The 14937-nt window shown below is 47.2% G+C and overlaps 2 protein-coding genes and 1 pseudogene across 2 annotated transcripts; all 3 read left to right on the forward strand.

Moving 5' to 3' along the window:
- Positions 1-1599: 1599 nt before the first annotated feature.
- LOC123095864 (HMG-Y-related protein A) lies at positions 1600-2918 on the forward strand. The gene is made up of 2 exons (XM_044517435.1): positions 1600-1804; positions 1922-2918. The coding sequence occupies exons 1-2, from the start codon at positions 1730-1732 to the stop codon at positions 2543-2545; spliced, it is 699 nt and encodes a 232-aa protein (XP_044373370.1). The 5' UTR covers positions 1600-1729; the 3' UTR covers positions 2546-2918.
- A 4886-nt stretch (positions 2919-7804) lies between these two features.
- Positions 7805-12845, forward strand: LOC123095865 (coatomer subunit alpha-3). The gene is made up of 3 exons (XM_044517436.1): positions 7805-8117; positions 8738-9232; positions 9756-12845. The coding sequence occupies exons 1-3, from the start codon at positions 7910-7912 to the stop codon at positions 12704-12706; spliced, it is 3654 nt and encodes a 1217-aa protein (XP_044373371.1). The 5' UTR covers positions 7805-7909; the 3' UTR covers positions 12707-12845.
- Positions 12846-13583: 738 nt separating this feature from the next.
- LOC123100968 (uncharacterized) lies at positions 13584-13736 on the forward strand (annotated as a pseudogene).
- Positions 13737-14937: the final 1201 nt, after the last annotated feature.

Raw genomic sequence — 14937 nt, forward strand, 5'->3', positions numbered from 1 at the left:
AAATAGAGATAAATAATATTTTGAGCGGTATGCTTTCATTATCAACATAACAACCAAGAGTTCTCAGTATCTTTCATACTAGATACATTATAGGCGGTTCCCAAACAGAATGGTAAAGTTTATACTCCCCCTCCACCAACAAGCACATTCCACGACTGGTCCAAAACAACGGGTACTGTTCAACTAACAACAATCATGGGGGAGTTTTGTTTGATATTATTTTGATTTGATTTGAGCATGGAACTGGGCATCCCAATTACCAGCCACTTTCTCGTGAATGATGAGCGGAGTCCACTCATCGTGAGAATAACCCACCTAGCATGGAAGATACTGACAGCCCCCAGTCGCTACATGAGCGATTCGGGCATACAAAATAGATTATAATTTGAAGGTTTAGAGTTTGGCACATGCAAATTTACTTGGAGCGGCAGGTAAATACCGCATATAGGTAGGTATGATGGACTCATATGGAACAACTTTGGGTTTAGGGAAGTGGATGCACAAGCAGTATTCCCGCTTAGTACAAGTGAAGGCTAGCAAAAGACTGGGAAGCGACCAACTAGGGAGCCACAACAGTCATAAACATGCATTGAGATTAACCAACATTGAGTGAAAGCATGAGTAGGATATAAATCACCATGAACACAGTATAATTTTGGCATGAAACAATCAACAATTATAGATACGACGGAGACGTATCAAGCAACAACAGCCGACTCAGAGTCACCCGGAACACTAGACCATGTTCTTTGATGGTTCCAAGACGCTGAATGGTTCAAGTGCTGGGGGAGTCTTGGTATCTCCAAAGGGCGATCGGCTCAGCTACGTTCTGCAGATACACTTCGATTCCTCCAACCACGAGGCCGGGTACGAAGCACTCCTCTATGGATTACGCATGGCCATCTCACTCGACGTCTGTCGCCTGATGATCTACGGCGACTCGAATCTCGTGGTGAACCAAGTGATGAAGGAATGGGACATTAGAAGCCCTGCCATGACGGGATATTGCAACGCGGTGAGAAAGTTGAAAAAGAAGTTCGAGGGCTTAGAGCTTCATCACATCCCTCACGCTAAGAACCAAACAGCCGACGACCTAGCAAAGATCGTTTCCACTCGCTAGATTAGCTAGATTTTCTTGACTTCTTGTTGGTTTGAGGAGCCCTTAAGTGAAATTGTAACATTCCTCGTAAACTCGTAAACGACGTATTCATTATATGTAACGAATAAAGCTTATGATTTATTAAAAGAAAAGATTGCTAGATCGCAGTTTGACTGAGATCTAACCAAGTCTCGATGCTATATTTGTGAGATTTTAAATAGAAATCCATGCAATTTTCTTTCTTTTTATCGGTCGACTAGATGTAGCCGCACCCTTTTAAAAAAACTGTGGAACGGCCGGGCTGCAGTGCCCACCACCGGTGTGGGCGTGGCGGGTCGTGGGTAGTGGGGATGCGCGAGTGGAAAGGGAAGGGAAGGGAAGCCGGTCGCGACCACGGCCGCCCGGTACCACCCGACAGATTCCTCGTCTGAACCGTACTTGCGTTCCATTTCCGCCCCGCAGCGCCTCACCCAGATCCGCGTGCGCTGCGCCCCCAATTCCCACCCCCCACCACCCCCCCAACCCCAAATCAACCCCTCGCTCACTCCCACACGCGCACAGTCGCTGCTCTGCCTGCGCTCGCGAGAGAGACAGCCGAGCCAGGCCAGCCAGCGGGCGACGCAGGCAGGCATGGCCACCTCCAGCGGCGACCAGTCGTCGCCCCGCGCGGCCTCCGACCTCGCCGTCCTCCCCTCCTACCCCGAGGCAAGCCCCCTCTAAACCCTAGCCGCCGCTGCCGCCTGGTTCTTTCCCCAGATCTGCGGCCCGCCCCCCGACCGATCTGGGAAAATTGACTTCTTTGGCTCCTTGTGGTGGGTGCAGATGATCGTGGAGGCCATCGCGTCGCTCCGGGAGCCCAACGGCTCCAGCCAGGCCGCCATCGCGCGCCGCATCGAGGCGGCCCGCGGCGCCGGCGTCGACCTCCCGCCGTCCCACCCCGCGCTCGTCGCCGCGCACCTCTCCCGCATGTCCGCCGCCGCCGAGCTCGTCGCCGTCGCCGGGGGCAAGTACGCGCTCCCCCCTCCACCGCCGCCCTCGAGGTCCCCCGTCGAGGAGGACGACATGGAGCCGGAGGGGGAGGAGGAGGACGACGACGAATCCTCTGACGACGCGCCGCTGCCGCTGCCGCTGCCGCCCCCGCCTCCCGCCAAGCGCGGCCGCGGCCGGCCCCCGAAGGTGCGCCCGCCAGGCTACTACCCCGGGGGGCCTCCCGCCGCCATCGGCGCCCCTCCTAGCGACGGACTAGCCGTCGTCGCTGTCGCCACCGCGCCCCGCCGGCGGGGCCGCCCGCCCAAGCCGCGGGACCCAGACGCGCCGCCCAAGATCCCGCGCCCGCGCGGCCGGCCGCGCAAGAACCCGCTCCCGGACGGCATGGCGCCGGTCCCGCGGCCCGGCCCCACCACGGCCAAGCCGCGCCCGCAGTTCGCCGAGGTGGGCTTCGTGTGAGCGAGGCCGGGCCGGAGCGAGCGAGCTAACATTTCCACTTGTGCCTGGTGTCCGTTCTGTTAGGTGTGGGGGTCATTTCTCCGTTCGTGTTGTTCTAATTCGAGGTGGAAGACAAGACGATGCTGCAGCAGCAGCGTTTGTCCGGTGAGTGTGGGTGGTGTTTCAGTCCGTGGCGTGGTGTTGGTCGCCGGAGGGGCGTCGTCTCCCCCGGCGACGGTGTATCCCTCTTGTATCTCTGTCAGCGCACACTTGGTCGATCATTTCCCTCCACCAGGAGGATACCACGAGCTGAGGCGCCTGCGTCTGCTCCAGCGTGTATTGATGCTCTTCGCAGTTCATTTCAAGCGTGAATCACATTGATTTTTGTTCTTCTTGACTTCCATCTCCCGTGATTTCTGGTTGTCGGTCTGTGATGTGAACACTGCACTCGAGTAACTGTTAAAATTCATTTGCAACCACTCTTGATGCTCCATTTCCTACATGGTTTCAAACATGTGCTTGCATCTTGTCCCTTGTGCAAGGACAAGGATCACGCATGATATGCCTTGCCTCCGCTGTGGTGTTTCCTGGACCGCGAATGAGATGTTGGTGCACGGCAGAATCTGGTGATCCGCTGACGCGGGGAGGCGTTCCGGGAGAGTGAGAAAACGGATCAGCCGGCGATCGGATGCTGTTGTACTGGCGATGGCGACGCTGAAGTACTAGGCAAGTAGCAGTCCTAGGTAAGAATGTTCATGGCTGGCATCAATGCAGGTAGAGACTAGAGAGAGATGGCTGAGCACGACATGGTCTGGGCTCAGGTGCTTATCGTCTGGTCAAAGAGTGGTTCGATCCAATTCCATTCCATCATCCCATGTGGATGTGGTGCTGAGTTCGAGCTGCCAGCGGTGGTGACGGCAGCCATGGCACCATGCGGTGCTGAGTTCGAGACGAGTTGCTCGCGTCGTCTTCTTCCTCGTTCGTTTAACCGGCGATCCTGTCCTGTCAGCTTGAGAGTATAGACTAGGGAGACTAGTGGTCTCCTGCTTGAGCGAAATGGCTTCAGTCTTACCTGCTTGAGCGAAATGGCTTGAGAGTATAGACTAGGGAGAATGTGGCGGGTTGGCTGCATCGGCAAAGCTTGGGTGATCGTGTGTCTCCCGACGCCTCTTCCTGCCGCCTAACGATTCGGTCCGCTCCTGTCCCAGTGGCATTCACTTTTCTCCCTGCTACATCAACCTTTGGCGATTTCTTTGGTAATTCAAACCCTCTGTTACTCTGTTTGGAACGCAGTAACTTCGACGTTTTGTGCAAATTTTGCAGTTATTGTCTCTGTTCCTCTTTCATTATCTGTTTTGTTGCTAGTGAAAATTTTATGAAGCTTGATGGGCTTCAGGCGTGCAATTGGACGGTCTCTGGAGCAAACCGCAACTTGGGGAAGGGACCACAGCGTATGAGCGTATCTTCTTCGTGAAGCTACGACCATTTTTGTCGAACTGCCGTGCGCTCAGTTCATGTTCCTAGTTCACCTCAACCTATCCACGAGTGTTCTTTTCCTCGTGAAGAATCAAAGATAATTGACATGCTTTATAAGAAAACACAAAAACATGCAAAACGGATTTCCGCCCGAAGAGCCTAACTACGAGCAAGCCAACTACCTAGGCTATGCCCGAAGCATCGTCGGACCAAAAAGCTGCACTAGCAGAACACCAAGAGAACATCGACAATCACCATGACCAATGATGCTTGCTCGATGACGAGCTCTCGCTTTCGGACTCAAACCGGCCTCACAACACCATATCAAGGTCTCCAAGGCGTCGCCTCCCGACACCTCCTAGGAGGGAGCTACGGCAGGAGCAACTACTCTCATTCGATTTGGCAAAACGGGATATGAGGTTTTCACCCAAGGGACAAAGATGTCGTAGCGAAGTTGCGGAACCTACGAGCATGTAGTATGAATTTTTGTAGTTTCACAATTCTAAGAAGCACGACCAAGATTTAGCAAAAACACGATGTAGATATCTTAGATGTTGGTCTAGAAAGTGTAAGATGGGTGGAAGTCCATATTCAGAATAAAACCATGGTCGGCATGGATCAAACCCCATGTCAACCACTCATTTTTTTTTCCTGATAAACTTGTGCCCTCCGTAGAGGGCCAGTCCTATTTGGCGCCTAGGCCGCGCGTACCACTTACGTGTGTATGTCCTCTGTATGGACTTGCCCATGTTGGTTTTTCCCACTGGTATTGTTTATTTTTCTGAACCGGCCCTGAACTGGTTTTGCCTTTCTTTATTCTTCTGGCCTTTTCTTTCTTTTATCTTTTTACATTTTATTTTTATTTTTCGTGCGTTTGTTTTTATTTTCTTTTTTTCATCTTTATTTTCTTTTTCATTTTCCTTCTCTTTTTTTAACTTTTTTCGTTTTGCAAACATCTTTCAAACTCGTGAACATTTTTTTAAATCATACTTTTTTAAGAAATCATGAAAATTTTCGAATTTATAATTTATTTTGAAATCATGAACATTTTTTAAATTCGTAAGAATTTTTTGAAGTCGTGAACAATTTTTCGATTTGCAATCCTTTTTAAAAAATTCAGGATATTTTTTAAATTGTGAACATTTTTTAACTCATGAACATTTTTCGACTTCACAAACTTTTTGTAAATCCACAAACACTTTTTTGTTTTTAGTACAACATTTTCTGAAATTCATAAATATTTCAAATTCATGAACATTTTTGCAAATGCATGCAAATTTATTATTTTTTGATTTATTTATCAAATCATGAACAGTTTTTCAATACGTGGTATGGTTTTAGAAATTCGCAAACATTTTTTCAACTCATGAATATTTTTTGAATCAACGAACTTTTTTGAATTTCAGACATTTGTTCAAATCCACAAGCATTTTTTGAATGCGCAAACATTTTCCGAAATCATGAACTTATTTGATTTCCTAAACCCTTTTTTTCAAAATCATGATTTTTTTATATGCGATCATTTTTTGAATTTGCAAAAAAATTATGATTTCTTGGTTAATTTTTTCTCAAAATTCACAATTTTCTAGAAAATTGGATTTTCTTGAGATCCCGAATTATTTTAAAGAAGACAAAAAACAAAAAAAGGACAAAAAAGTAGAGAAAAATAAAGGGGGTCCCGTCCCGCTCATGGGTCGCACGCAGGTCCCTCCATAGAGGGCCACCCCACTCGTTATATTGGAAAGGCCTAATTGCGAACTAGGCCAAAACCCAAAAGATTACAAGATCAACACTGCACATTACAGGCAAAGGAAAACATAAAAAAATGAATTACAACTTTGCCATCAAGAACCAGGTGTAAACAACTATAGCAAGAAAATGACACGTCGACCTCCAGGCTGCGTGAAGGCGGACACATGCTGCTGAGTCTGGTTGTCTGCCGACCAAGGGGTTGACTGCCGACACTGACAAACAGAAGCCCGAGGTCGTCACCGGCAAAGATGAAGAGCAAAAACACTATTAACCTATTAGCAAATCCTTCCCCACAAGGTTTGGAGGGAGAGAACGAGCTTGGCGTCAAACCAGCTTGCTTCAACTTCCAGACGACCTACTCCAAAACCTAATCGAAAGCACCGAGTGAGGACAAAGCGGATAATGAAGATAAGAGGGAACAACACCTGCCGAGAAGGGACCAACATGATGCATGCATTTTTATTAGAACAATTAGACCTAGGATAGAGGAAGAATGACCGACATAGATTTCTCCTTCCTACGCCAACAACAATCCAAGGGGGGGGGGGAGGGGATCAACTCTCCGCCTCTCTCCCCAGCGCACTCTCATTTCCTTCCCCGTCAGCCCCTCCCCTTCCCGGCACTCGCCAACGACGAACAGTGCAAGGGGCCCTTTTCCCCTTTAATTTAGTAGTTCCTTATCAGTCATGTTGGAATAAGCACCAATACAAATACCATATGGTGCTTTTATGTGAATTTGTATCGATGTTATTTCCAATACAAATTCCATTCCGCACGAGAACCAATCCATAGCTGGATGTTTAGGAGGGTACATGTACTCCGAGCCAACGAGCGATATAATCATAGCTTTTGCCATCCTATTGTTCGATCAAAGCATAATGTTTCCAATATGAGGTGGTCTTTTCGATGATATCGAGATGCTAGTGGCGATATCGATCAATCTTAAAGCTCCCGCGACTGCAGTCTTTGGAGGACATTGTACAAAGTGTTTGCGTGTGACAATGGATGCGTAGATGCGAGAGTACATGCTGTACTCAATATTTTATATAAAAGATACTACCATCTAGTCTAGAAAAAAAAGCAAAGATACTTCATTTCCGGCATGGGCACCATCCTCGACCTCGGCACATGCACTTTATAGTTATCTAAAGGGTTTTTATCATTTATACCATTAGTTGTATCTCACTACTCATTTTGCCGTTAGAAATTACTACCAGTAGAAAATGCCATCGTTTCCTGAGATGCTTGCTTAAAAATGTCGTTAGATATCTAAAAAATGCCATCGTTCCATTAGATGTTTGCTCAGAAATGCCATTAGACATCGTTATTTTCAGGTCAAACTCGTTGACCATATTATATGACGAAAATACCCCTATACCCACTTGTCAGCTCTCTCTATCTCACAATGATAAATGTGGACCCCACTTGTCAGGAGTAAGCAAGCGAATAATTTTAGAGAAAATAAGAATGCTACTGGGATCAAGTGGGACCCACACTTTATTGTAATGAGATAGAGGGAGAGCTAACATGTTGTTCTATAGGTATTTTAGTCATTATGACATGACAAACGGAATTTGAGCTGACAATAATGGTGTTCAGTGGCATTTTTTAGCATGCGCCTAACGAAGCGATGGCATTTTTGAGCAGTTGGAATTCCTAGTGGCAAAACCGAGTAGTGAAACACAGCCAGTGACATAAATGATAAAAAATCTTATCTAAAACGTCTTACATTTGTTTACAGAGGGAAAATTTGCTAAGAGGTAAGCACTTATCTAAGCATGAAATTTATAATTCGTACTCTACCAAAAATTGGTCATAGCCAAACCGCTTATCTTAGCATTGCGGCAAGCGAACGACGCGTCACTGACAACCCGGGCGCACCATTTCCGACGGCTCAGATCGCCCTCCCCGAGAATCCAACGGCGGCGCCGCCTCTCACCACCTCAGCAGCGTCGGAAACCCATATCTCCTCTTGCCCGAGATCTAAAGCACCTTCCTCCTCCCCACCCATCGGCCATTCCCTCCCTCCCTACCCCTCCCCTCCGCCCCAGATCCACCGACCCCCCCCCCCCCCCTCCCCGCTCCTCTCCGCGGCCAGGGCCAGGGGCCGCCGCCGCCGTCGCCGGGGACGACGCGCCGCCGGCGGGGGAACGGAAGATGCTGACCAAGTTCGAGACCAAGAGCAACCGGGTCAAGGGCCTGAGCTTCCACCCGCGGCGGCCATGGATCCTCGCCAGCCTCCACAGCGGCGTGATCCAGATGTGGGACTACCGCATGGGCACCCTCCTCGACCGCTTCGACGAGCACGACGGCCCCGTCCGCGGCGTCCACTTCCACGCCACCCAGCCCCTCTTCGTCTCCGGAGGTACTGCCCTCCCCTGCCCCGCCCTGCTAGATCCCGCTCGGCTCGATCGGTTCGGACGTGATTTGCCATTTGCGGATCGATACAGAGCTGCGCGCTGCGGCCCCGAGCCTTACCTTTGGATTGGAGGCTCTGCGCGCGAGTTTCGAGGCCGTTAGATGTCTGTGTGATCCGTCGACGCTGCCATTAGATCGCGCTTGATGCGTGCCGGTGGTTGTTAAGGATCATAAGTTGGTAGGATGGGTTGGTCGGATCTACTGCTTACTTTATGATCTTTGCTGTTTCTAGAATTGTTACTGGGAGCCTCAGGTGCCATTTGGTTTTAATTAGTGACTGATATCACCGTAGTTTTTTCACCAGTTGAACGTGAATGTAGAGTAGGTGGTATAATAATCCAATGCATGCTCATTAGCATTCACAAAACCATGATGGGATTGTGTGGCTGATGACACTGGGGTGCACTCTGGTTGGTCTGGTTCATGTTTTAGTTACTAGCTTAACAGTGAGTCAATGCTTGAACACTGAGTGAATGTAGAAATAGAATAGGTGGTAAAATAATCCAATGCATGCTCATTAACATTCACAAAGCTTGAACTTCCTTTTTTGGTTGTGATGCAATGCAGGTGACGATTACAAGATCAAGGTGTGGAATTACAAGACACACCGCTGCTTGTTTACGCTTACTGGGCATCTCGACTACATTCGTACTGTGCAATTCCACCATGAGTACCCATGGATTGTAAGTGCCAGTGATGACCAGACAATCCGGATCTGGAACTGGCAGTCACGTACTTGTGTGGCTGTGCTTACCGGGCATAATCACTATGTTATGTGCGCGTCCTTCCACCCCAAGGAGGACCTGGTTGTGTCAGCATCGCTAGATCAGACTGTCCGTGTTTGGGATATTGGTGCCCTGAGGAAGAAGACGGTGTCACCTGCAGATGACATCCTGCGTCTCACTCAGATGAACACTGATCTGTTTGGGGGTGTCGATGCGGTTGTGAAGTATGTCTTGGAAGGCCATGACCGTGGTGTCAACTGGGCATCATTTCACCCCACATTGCCACTCATTGTTTCTGGGGCAGATGACCGGCAAGTGAAGCTGTGGAGAATGAATGGTAACAGTGCAATCACTTCTTTAACTATTTATGTCTGGTTTATTTTATTTCGTTGTATGAAAACAATAATTACATATTTATGTACGCATCATTTCATTATTTTGTATGACAGTTTGAAACAATGCTTCTGAATTAGTCATTTTATTTTGAATCCTTTTGATTCTGTTTAAGTGATATTACTTGTACAGAACCTTTTACTGTTTACTCCTCAGTCTATCACAAGTAATATCAACTAAATTGTCAGTGGTCATCAAAACTAGCTGAACGCAAGAAACATGTTTCGTAATTGTCAAATTACTTTTTTGTTAATTCTGAGTGATCACATGTATATAACCATTTAATATCCAGTAAAACACTCTGCATATTAGTAGGACTGAACAAATTATAAACAAATTATCAAATTACCCTTGTTTGTTCAACATGAGAAATGTCAATTGAAGGTCTAGTCTAGCACTAATTATTTTTTTGCTGAGTATTGGTTGGATTGAACAAACAATAAAATAAATTTGATATTTTTTGACAGATACCAAGGCTTGGGAAGTTGATACTTTGAGGGGGCACATGAATAATGTGTCGTGTGTGATGTTCCATGCGAAGCAAGACATCATTGTGTCCAACTCAGAGGACAAAAGCATTCGCATTTGGGATGCCACAAAGCGAACTGGTATTCAGACATTTAGGCGGGAACATGACCGTTTCTGGATCCTTGCTGCCCACCCTGAAATGAATCTTCTTGCTGCTGGTCATGACAGTGGCATGATTGTGTTTAAATTAGAGAGGGAACGCCCAGCTTTCAGCGTGAGTGCTGATACTGTGTTCTATGTGAAGGACAGATTCCTCCGGTTCTTTGAGTACTCCACCCAGAAGGAAGTTCAGGTGGCTCCAATAAGAAGACCAGGATCCGTCAGCTTGAACCAGGCACCCAGGACACTATCTTATAGTCCAACTGAAAATGCTGTGTTGATCTGCTCTGATGTGGACGGGGGCTCATATGATCTGTACATTGTTCCTAAAGATTCTGCTGGCAGGGCTGATTATTTGCAAGAGGCAAAGAAGGGAGCTGGTGGCTCGGCTGTTTTTGTGGCACGGAATAGGTTTGCTGTCCTTGAGAAGAGTAGCAATCAAGTTTTGGTGAAGAATCTTAAGAATGAAATTGTGAAGAAGAGTCCTCTTCCTATTGCGACTGATGCAATTTATTATGCTGGGACTGGTAATTTGTTGTGCAAAGCTGAAGATCGTGTGACCATCTTTGATCTACAACAAAGGCTAGTTCTTGGTGAACTCCAGTCAGCTGGTGTTAAATATGTAGTTTGGTCCAGTGACATGGAGTATGTTGCACTGCTGAGCAAGCATGCAGTAGTTATAGCTAGCAAGAAGCTTGTCCATCGCTCTACACTGCATGAAACCATTCGTGTGAAAAGTGGTGCCTGGGATGAGAACGGTGTTTTTATTTACTCTACTTTGAACCATATCAAATACTGTCTTCCCAATGGAGATAGTGGGATCATAAAGACCCTTGATGTCCCTGTTTACATAACAAGGGTTATTGGGAACAACATTTTCTGTCTTGATCGTGATGGAAAGAACAAGCTGATAACAGTTGATGCTTCTGAATACATTTTCAAGCTCGCCCTTCTCCGGAAACGTTATGACCATGTTATGAGTATGATTAAGAGCTCACAGCTGTGTGGGCAGGCAGTGATTTCATATTTACAACAGAAAGGGTTTCCAGAAGTTGCTCTCCACTTTGTGAAAGATGAGAAGACAAGATTTAATCTAGCTCTTGAAAGTGGTAACATCCAAATCGCAGTGGCTTCTGCAAAAGAGATTGATGACAAGGATCACTGGTACAGGTTGGGAATTGAGGCCCTGAGGCAGGGGAATGTTGGTATTGTGGAATATGCATACCAGCGGACGAAGAATTTTGAGAGGCTGACTTTTCTGTATCTTATTACTGGTTACATGGACAAGGTGGGCTTCATGTGCAAAATTGCCGGACAGAATAACAATTTGATGGGTCAGTTCCACAATGCATTGTATCTTGGGGATGCTAGGAAGCGAGCTGAGATCCTGGAGAATGCTGGACAGCTTCCTCTTGCCTATGTCACTGCCGCCACTCATGGGCTCACTGAAATTGCTGAAAGGCTTGCTGCTGAGTTGGGTGAGAATGTTCCTTCTCTACCTGAAGGAAAAACTCGCTCACTTTTGATTCCGCCCGCACCTCTCATATCCAGCGTTGATTGGCCATTGCTCCGGGTGATGCGTGGCATATTTGAGGGTGGACTGGATGCTACTGGGAGAGCAGAAGTTGAGGAAGATGATGAAGCTGCTGGTGCTGACTGGGGTGATGAGGACTTGGATATTGTGGATGCAAGTGATGCAGTGGCAAATGGGGGTGATGGTTTTGATCCCGAGGAAGGTGAAGCGAACGAGGTGGATGGGGAGGAAGGTGGTTGGGATCTTGAAGATCTGGAATTGCCTGAACCAGAGACCCCAAAAGCTGCTGGAAATGCTCGCTCTACTGTGTTTGTTGCTCCTACACCAGGAATGCCTGTCAGCCAAATTTGGACTCAGAAATCTTCTCTTGCTGGGGAGCATGCAGCAGCAGGCAACTTTGACACTGCAATGAGGTTGCTCAGCCGTCAGTTGGGCATCAAGAACTTTGCTCCCCTGAAACCCATGTTTCTCGATCTTCATATGGGCAGTCATTCATATCTTCGCGCACTTGCAACTGCTCCCGTTATATCAATTGCTGTTGAGAAAGGTTGGAGTGAGTCCTCAAGTCCTAACGTGAGGGGCCCTCCTTCACTAGTTTTCACCTTCTCACAAATGGAAGACAGACTCAAGGCAGCCTACAAAGCCACAACAGAGGGGAAGTTCCCAGAAGCGCTGAGACAGTTCCTCAACATATTGCATACCATTCCCCTGATCGTGGTGGACTCGCGGAGAGAAGTTGATGAAGTGAAGGAGTTGATCGAGATAGTGAGGGAGTATGTTCTTGGTCTAAGAATGGAACTCAAGAGGAAGGAATTGAAGGACAACGTCAACCGGCAACAGGAACTGGCGGCCTACTTCACCAACTGCAAGCTCCAGAGGGTTCACATGAGGCTTGTGCTCTCAAACGCCATGGCTCTATGCTACAAGCAGAAGAACTTTGCGACCGCGGAGCACTTTGCAAGGCTGCTCCTCGAGAACAGCCCCAACGAGGTCCAAGCGAAGAAGGCTCGGCAGGTGCAGCAGCAGTGCAACGGCAAGCAGGACAGCCATGAGCTCAACTACGACTACAGAAATCCGTTCGTCGTCTGTGGCTCGACGTATGTTCCCATCTACCGCGGCCAAAAGGATATCTCGTGCCCATACTGCGGATCCCGGTTTGTTCCTAACATTGAAGGGCAGCTTTGTACCATATGCGAGCTGGCTGTGGTCGGCGCGGACGCCTCGGGCCTCCTGTGCTCCCCTACACAGATGAGATGAGCGGAAGAGGCTAGTCGTTAGAGCTCCCCTATATTCTTTCTAGTCTCGTAAAGTCTTGTCTTATATTTTACCAGGAGGTTTACTGAATGTGTAAGGAATAAGCATAATAGTACATGGTTTTGTCAGAGTTTTTCTCATACTTCTTCTATCTCTCTATACCCCCGTTTTTTTTGCCTTGAGGATGCTGTTACATGCTTGAGACTTATCATGATCAACTCATGCAAACTTTGCCCTATCCGTTGATGTATCATAGTTTCGCTCACAGTTAGATTATTTGTTGATGTCAGGTTACATGTGAGATAGAAAACTTTGCCTATACATGATATCAACGAGTTAATTAGTACTCCATCCGTCTCATACTTGTTGTCGCTCAGCTCAAACGAAGGTATCTGTCATTGAATATTGGTTGTCGCTCAAACGGATGTATTTGACATTGAAATATGTCTAAGATACATCCATTTCTGCGACAATTAATATGGAACGTAGGGAGTATAAGATATATTTTTCATCGATGAAGAAAAGTTATGGTTTAGATATGTTTTGCTATCAACGAAAATTATGGTGTTAACCTTTTCTTGAGCAAAAAATGTCAACTGTCAAGTCTGTTTTTTCTAGTGTAAGTGTCAAGTCTGTTAACTCATTGGCTTCAGTTTGTTTTTTCTTTGAGAACATCATCCATTCATTCGCTTAGCTCTTGTCTACCGCAGGCCGATTAGTGCAAGATGGAGAAATGGCCTTGTATACTAGCGGCCCATGAGAAGAGCGAGACGTGCACAGCTGGTTTTTGCGCGTTCCTTTTGTCCCACATCGCTGGGCGAGCGAGGAGGGGGAGGTGGAGATGGGTATAAGATGGCGTGGTGAGGCTACAGGTAATCCCATCTTTGCGCTTGGGGCAATGACGCAGCTAGTGAGGTTATACCGAGGCGCGTCAATTGCTGGTCGAAAACTATTTCCAAACCCCCTCTTTGGCCCTTCGGGGCCATTGAGAATTTCTGAAAGGGCTCCCTCTTCTTTGGGCGAAGGTAAAGCCCTACAATTCTTAAAATATAAGCATTTACATTTTTTGCTAAATTACTCCCTCCTTCTGGGTTTATTTGGGTGAGGGTAAAGCCCTACAATTCTTAAAATATAAGCATTTACATTTTTTGCTAAATTACTCCCTCCTTCTGGGTTTATTGGGCCATGAGCCAAAGCACAAAGACCAAGGAAGAGCAATAAATCTCTTAAATTGCATCTGTAATCGCTCTATTAATTGTCCCTATTAACTAATTGGGTGCATGCAGTGGCTACCGCGGTAGCAGCGGAGGAATCAATGGAATAAATGACGCGTAATTAACGTTATGGGCCTAAGACTAGCCACAATGGGTAGTAACATGATCATGTTACTACTCTATGTTACTACCTCTATAGTGGGGAGTAACATATGTGTGGTAACATGCAACACTTCATTTATTAGGCTATAGACTCATTTTGCCTTTGATATATGTGATGTTACTCATAGTAGTAGTAACTAGCTATGTTACCATATGTCTTCTTTTTTTCATTTATTGCTTGCCACATCATCTATTCTATCTAGATATATGTGATGTTACTATCTACGTTACTCCCACTGTGGGTAGTCTAAGGAATATGGTACAAGCTTTGGTGGCTCACGGACCCAATAAACCTGGATGGAGGGAGTATATGTTTGTACTCGAGGAGATGCCTCGTCGTAGCTATCTACAGCCCTGAGGCGGACAATTGGAGCGCCGACGCCATATTCTACATCTTCCTTCTCGGCGGCACCCATCAGCAATTCCCTCTCCCTTGCCACACATGTGCCAACAGAGCATGGTTTGGAATCGAATTGCAGAGACAGGCAGGAGCAGGGTTGTGGCGCATTCGATCCCTGACGGTGTGGTGGACAACAGTCAAAGGGATACTTATGTATTACCGTGTGTCTTGGGCTCAAGCTTGTGAAATCGGAGTCTACTCTTGTCAATGCCTTTTTGTGATACACGTTGGGCATGTTGCCCTGATGTTAGAAGGTCTATTGGTGGTTTTGCGTCCTTGTAGGTTGTAATCTAGTTTTCTAGAGTGAATGAAGACGGGCATGTGCAGACTCCCCGCTCGCAAGAATTCTGGCCGCTAATTCTAAGGTCACGCCGTCTCTAGGAGGGAGCGACGACGCACCATCAGCTCGTGGTGGTGCGTGTGTGTGGTTGGCTCCTCAGGGCCCGGATGTAATTTCT

This window comes from Triticum aestivum, chromosome 4D (assembly GCF_018294505.1).
Source record: "Triticum aestivum cultivar Chinese Spring chromosome 4D, IWGSC CS RefSeq v2.1, whole genome shotgun sequence".
NCBI classification, from domain to species: Eukaryota; Viridiplantae; Streptophyta; class Magnoliopsida; order Poales; family Poaceae; genus Triticum; species Triticum aestivum.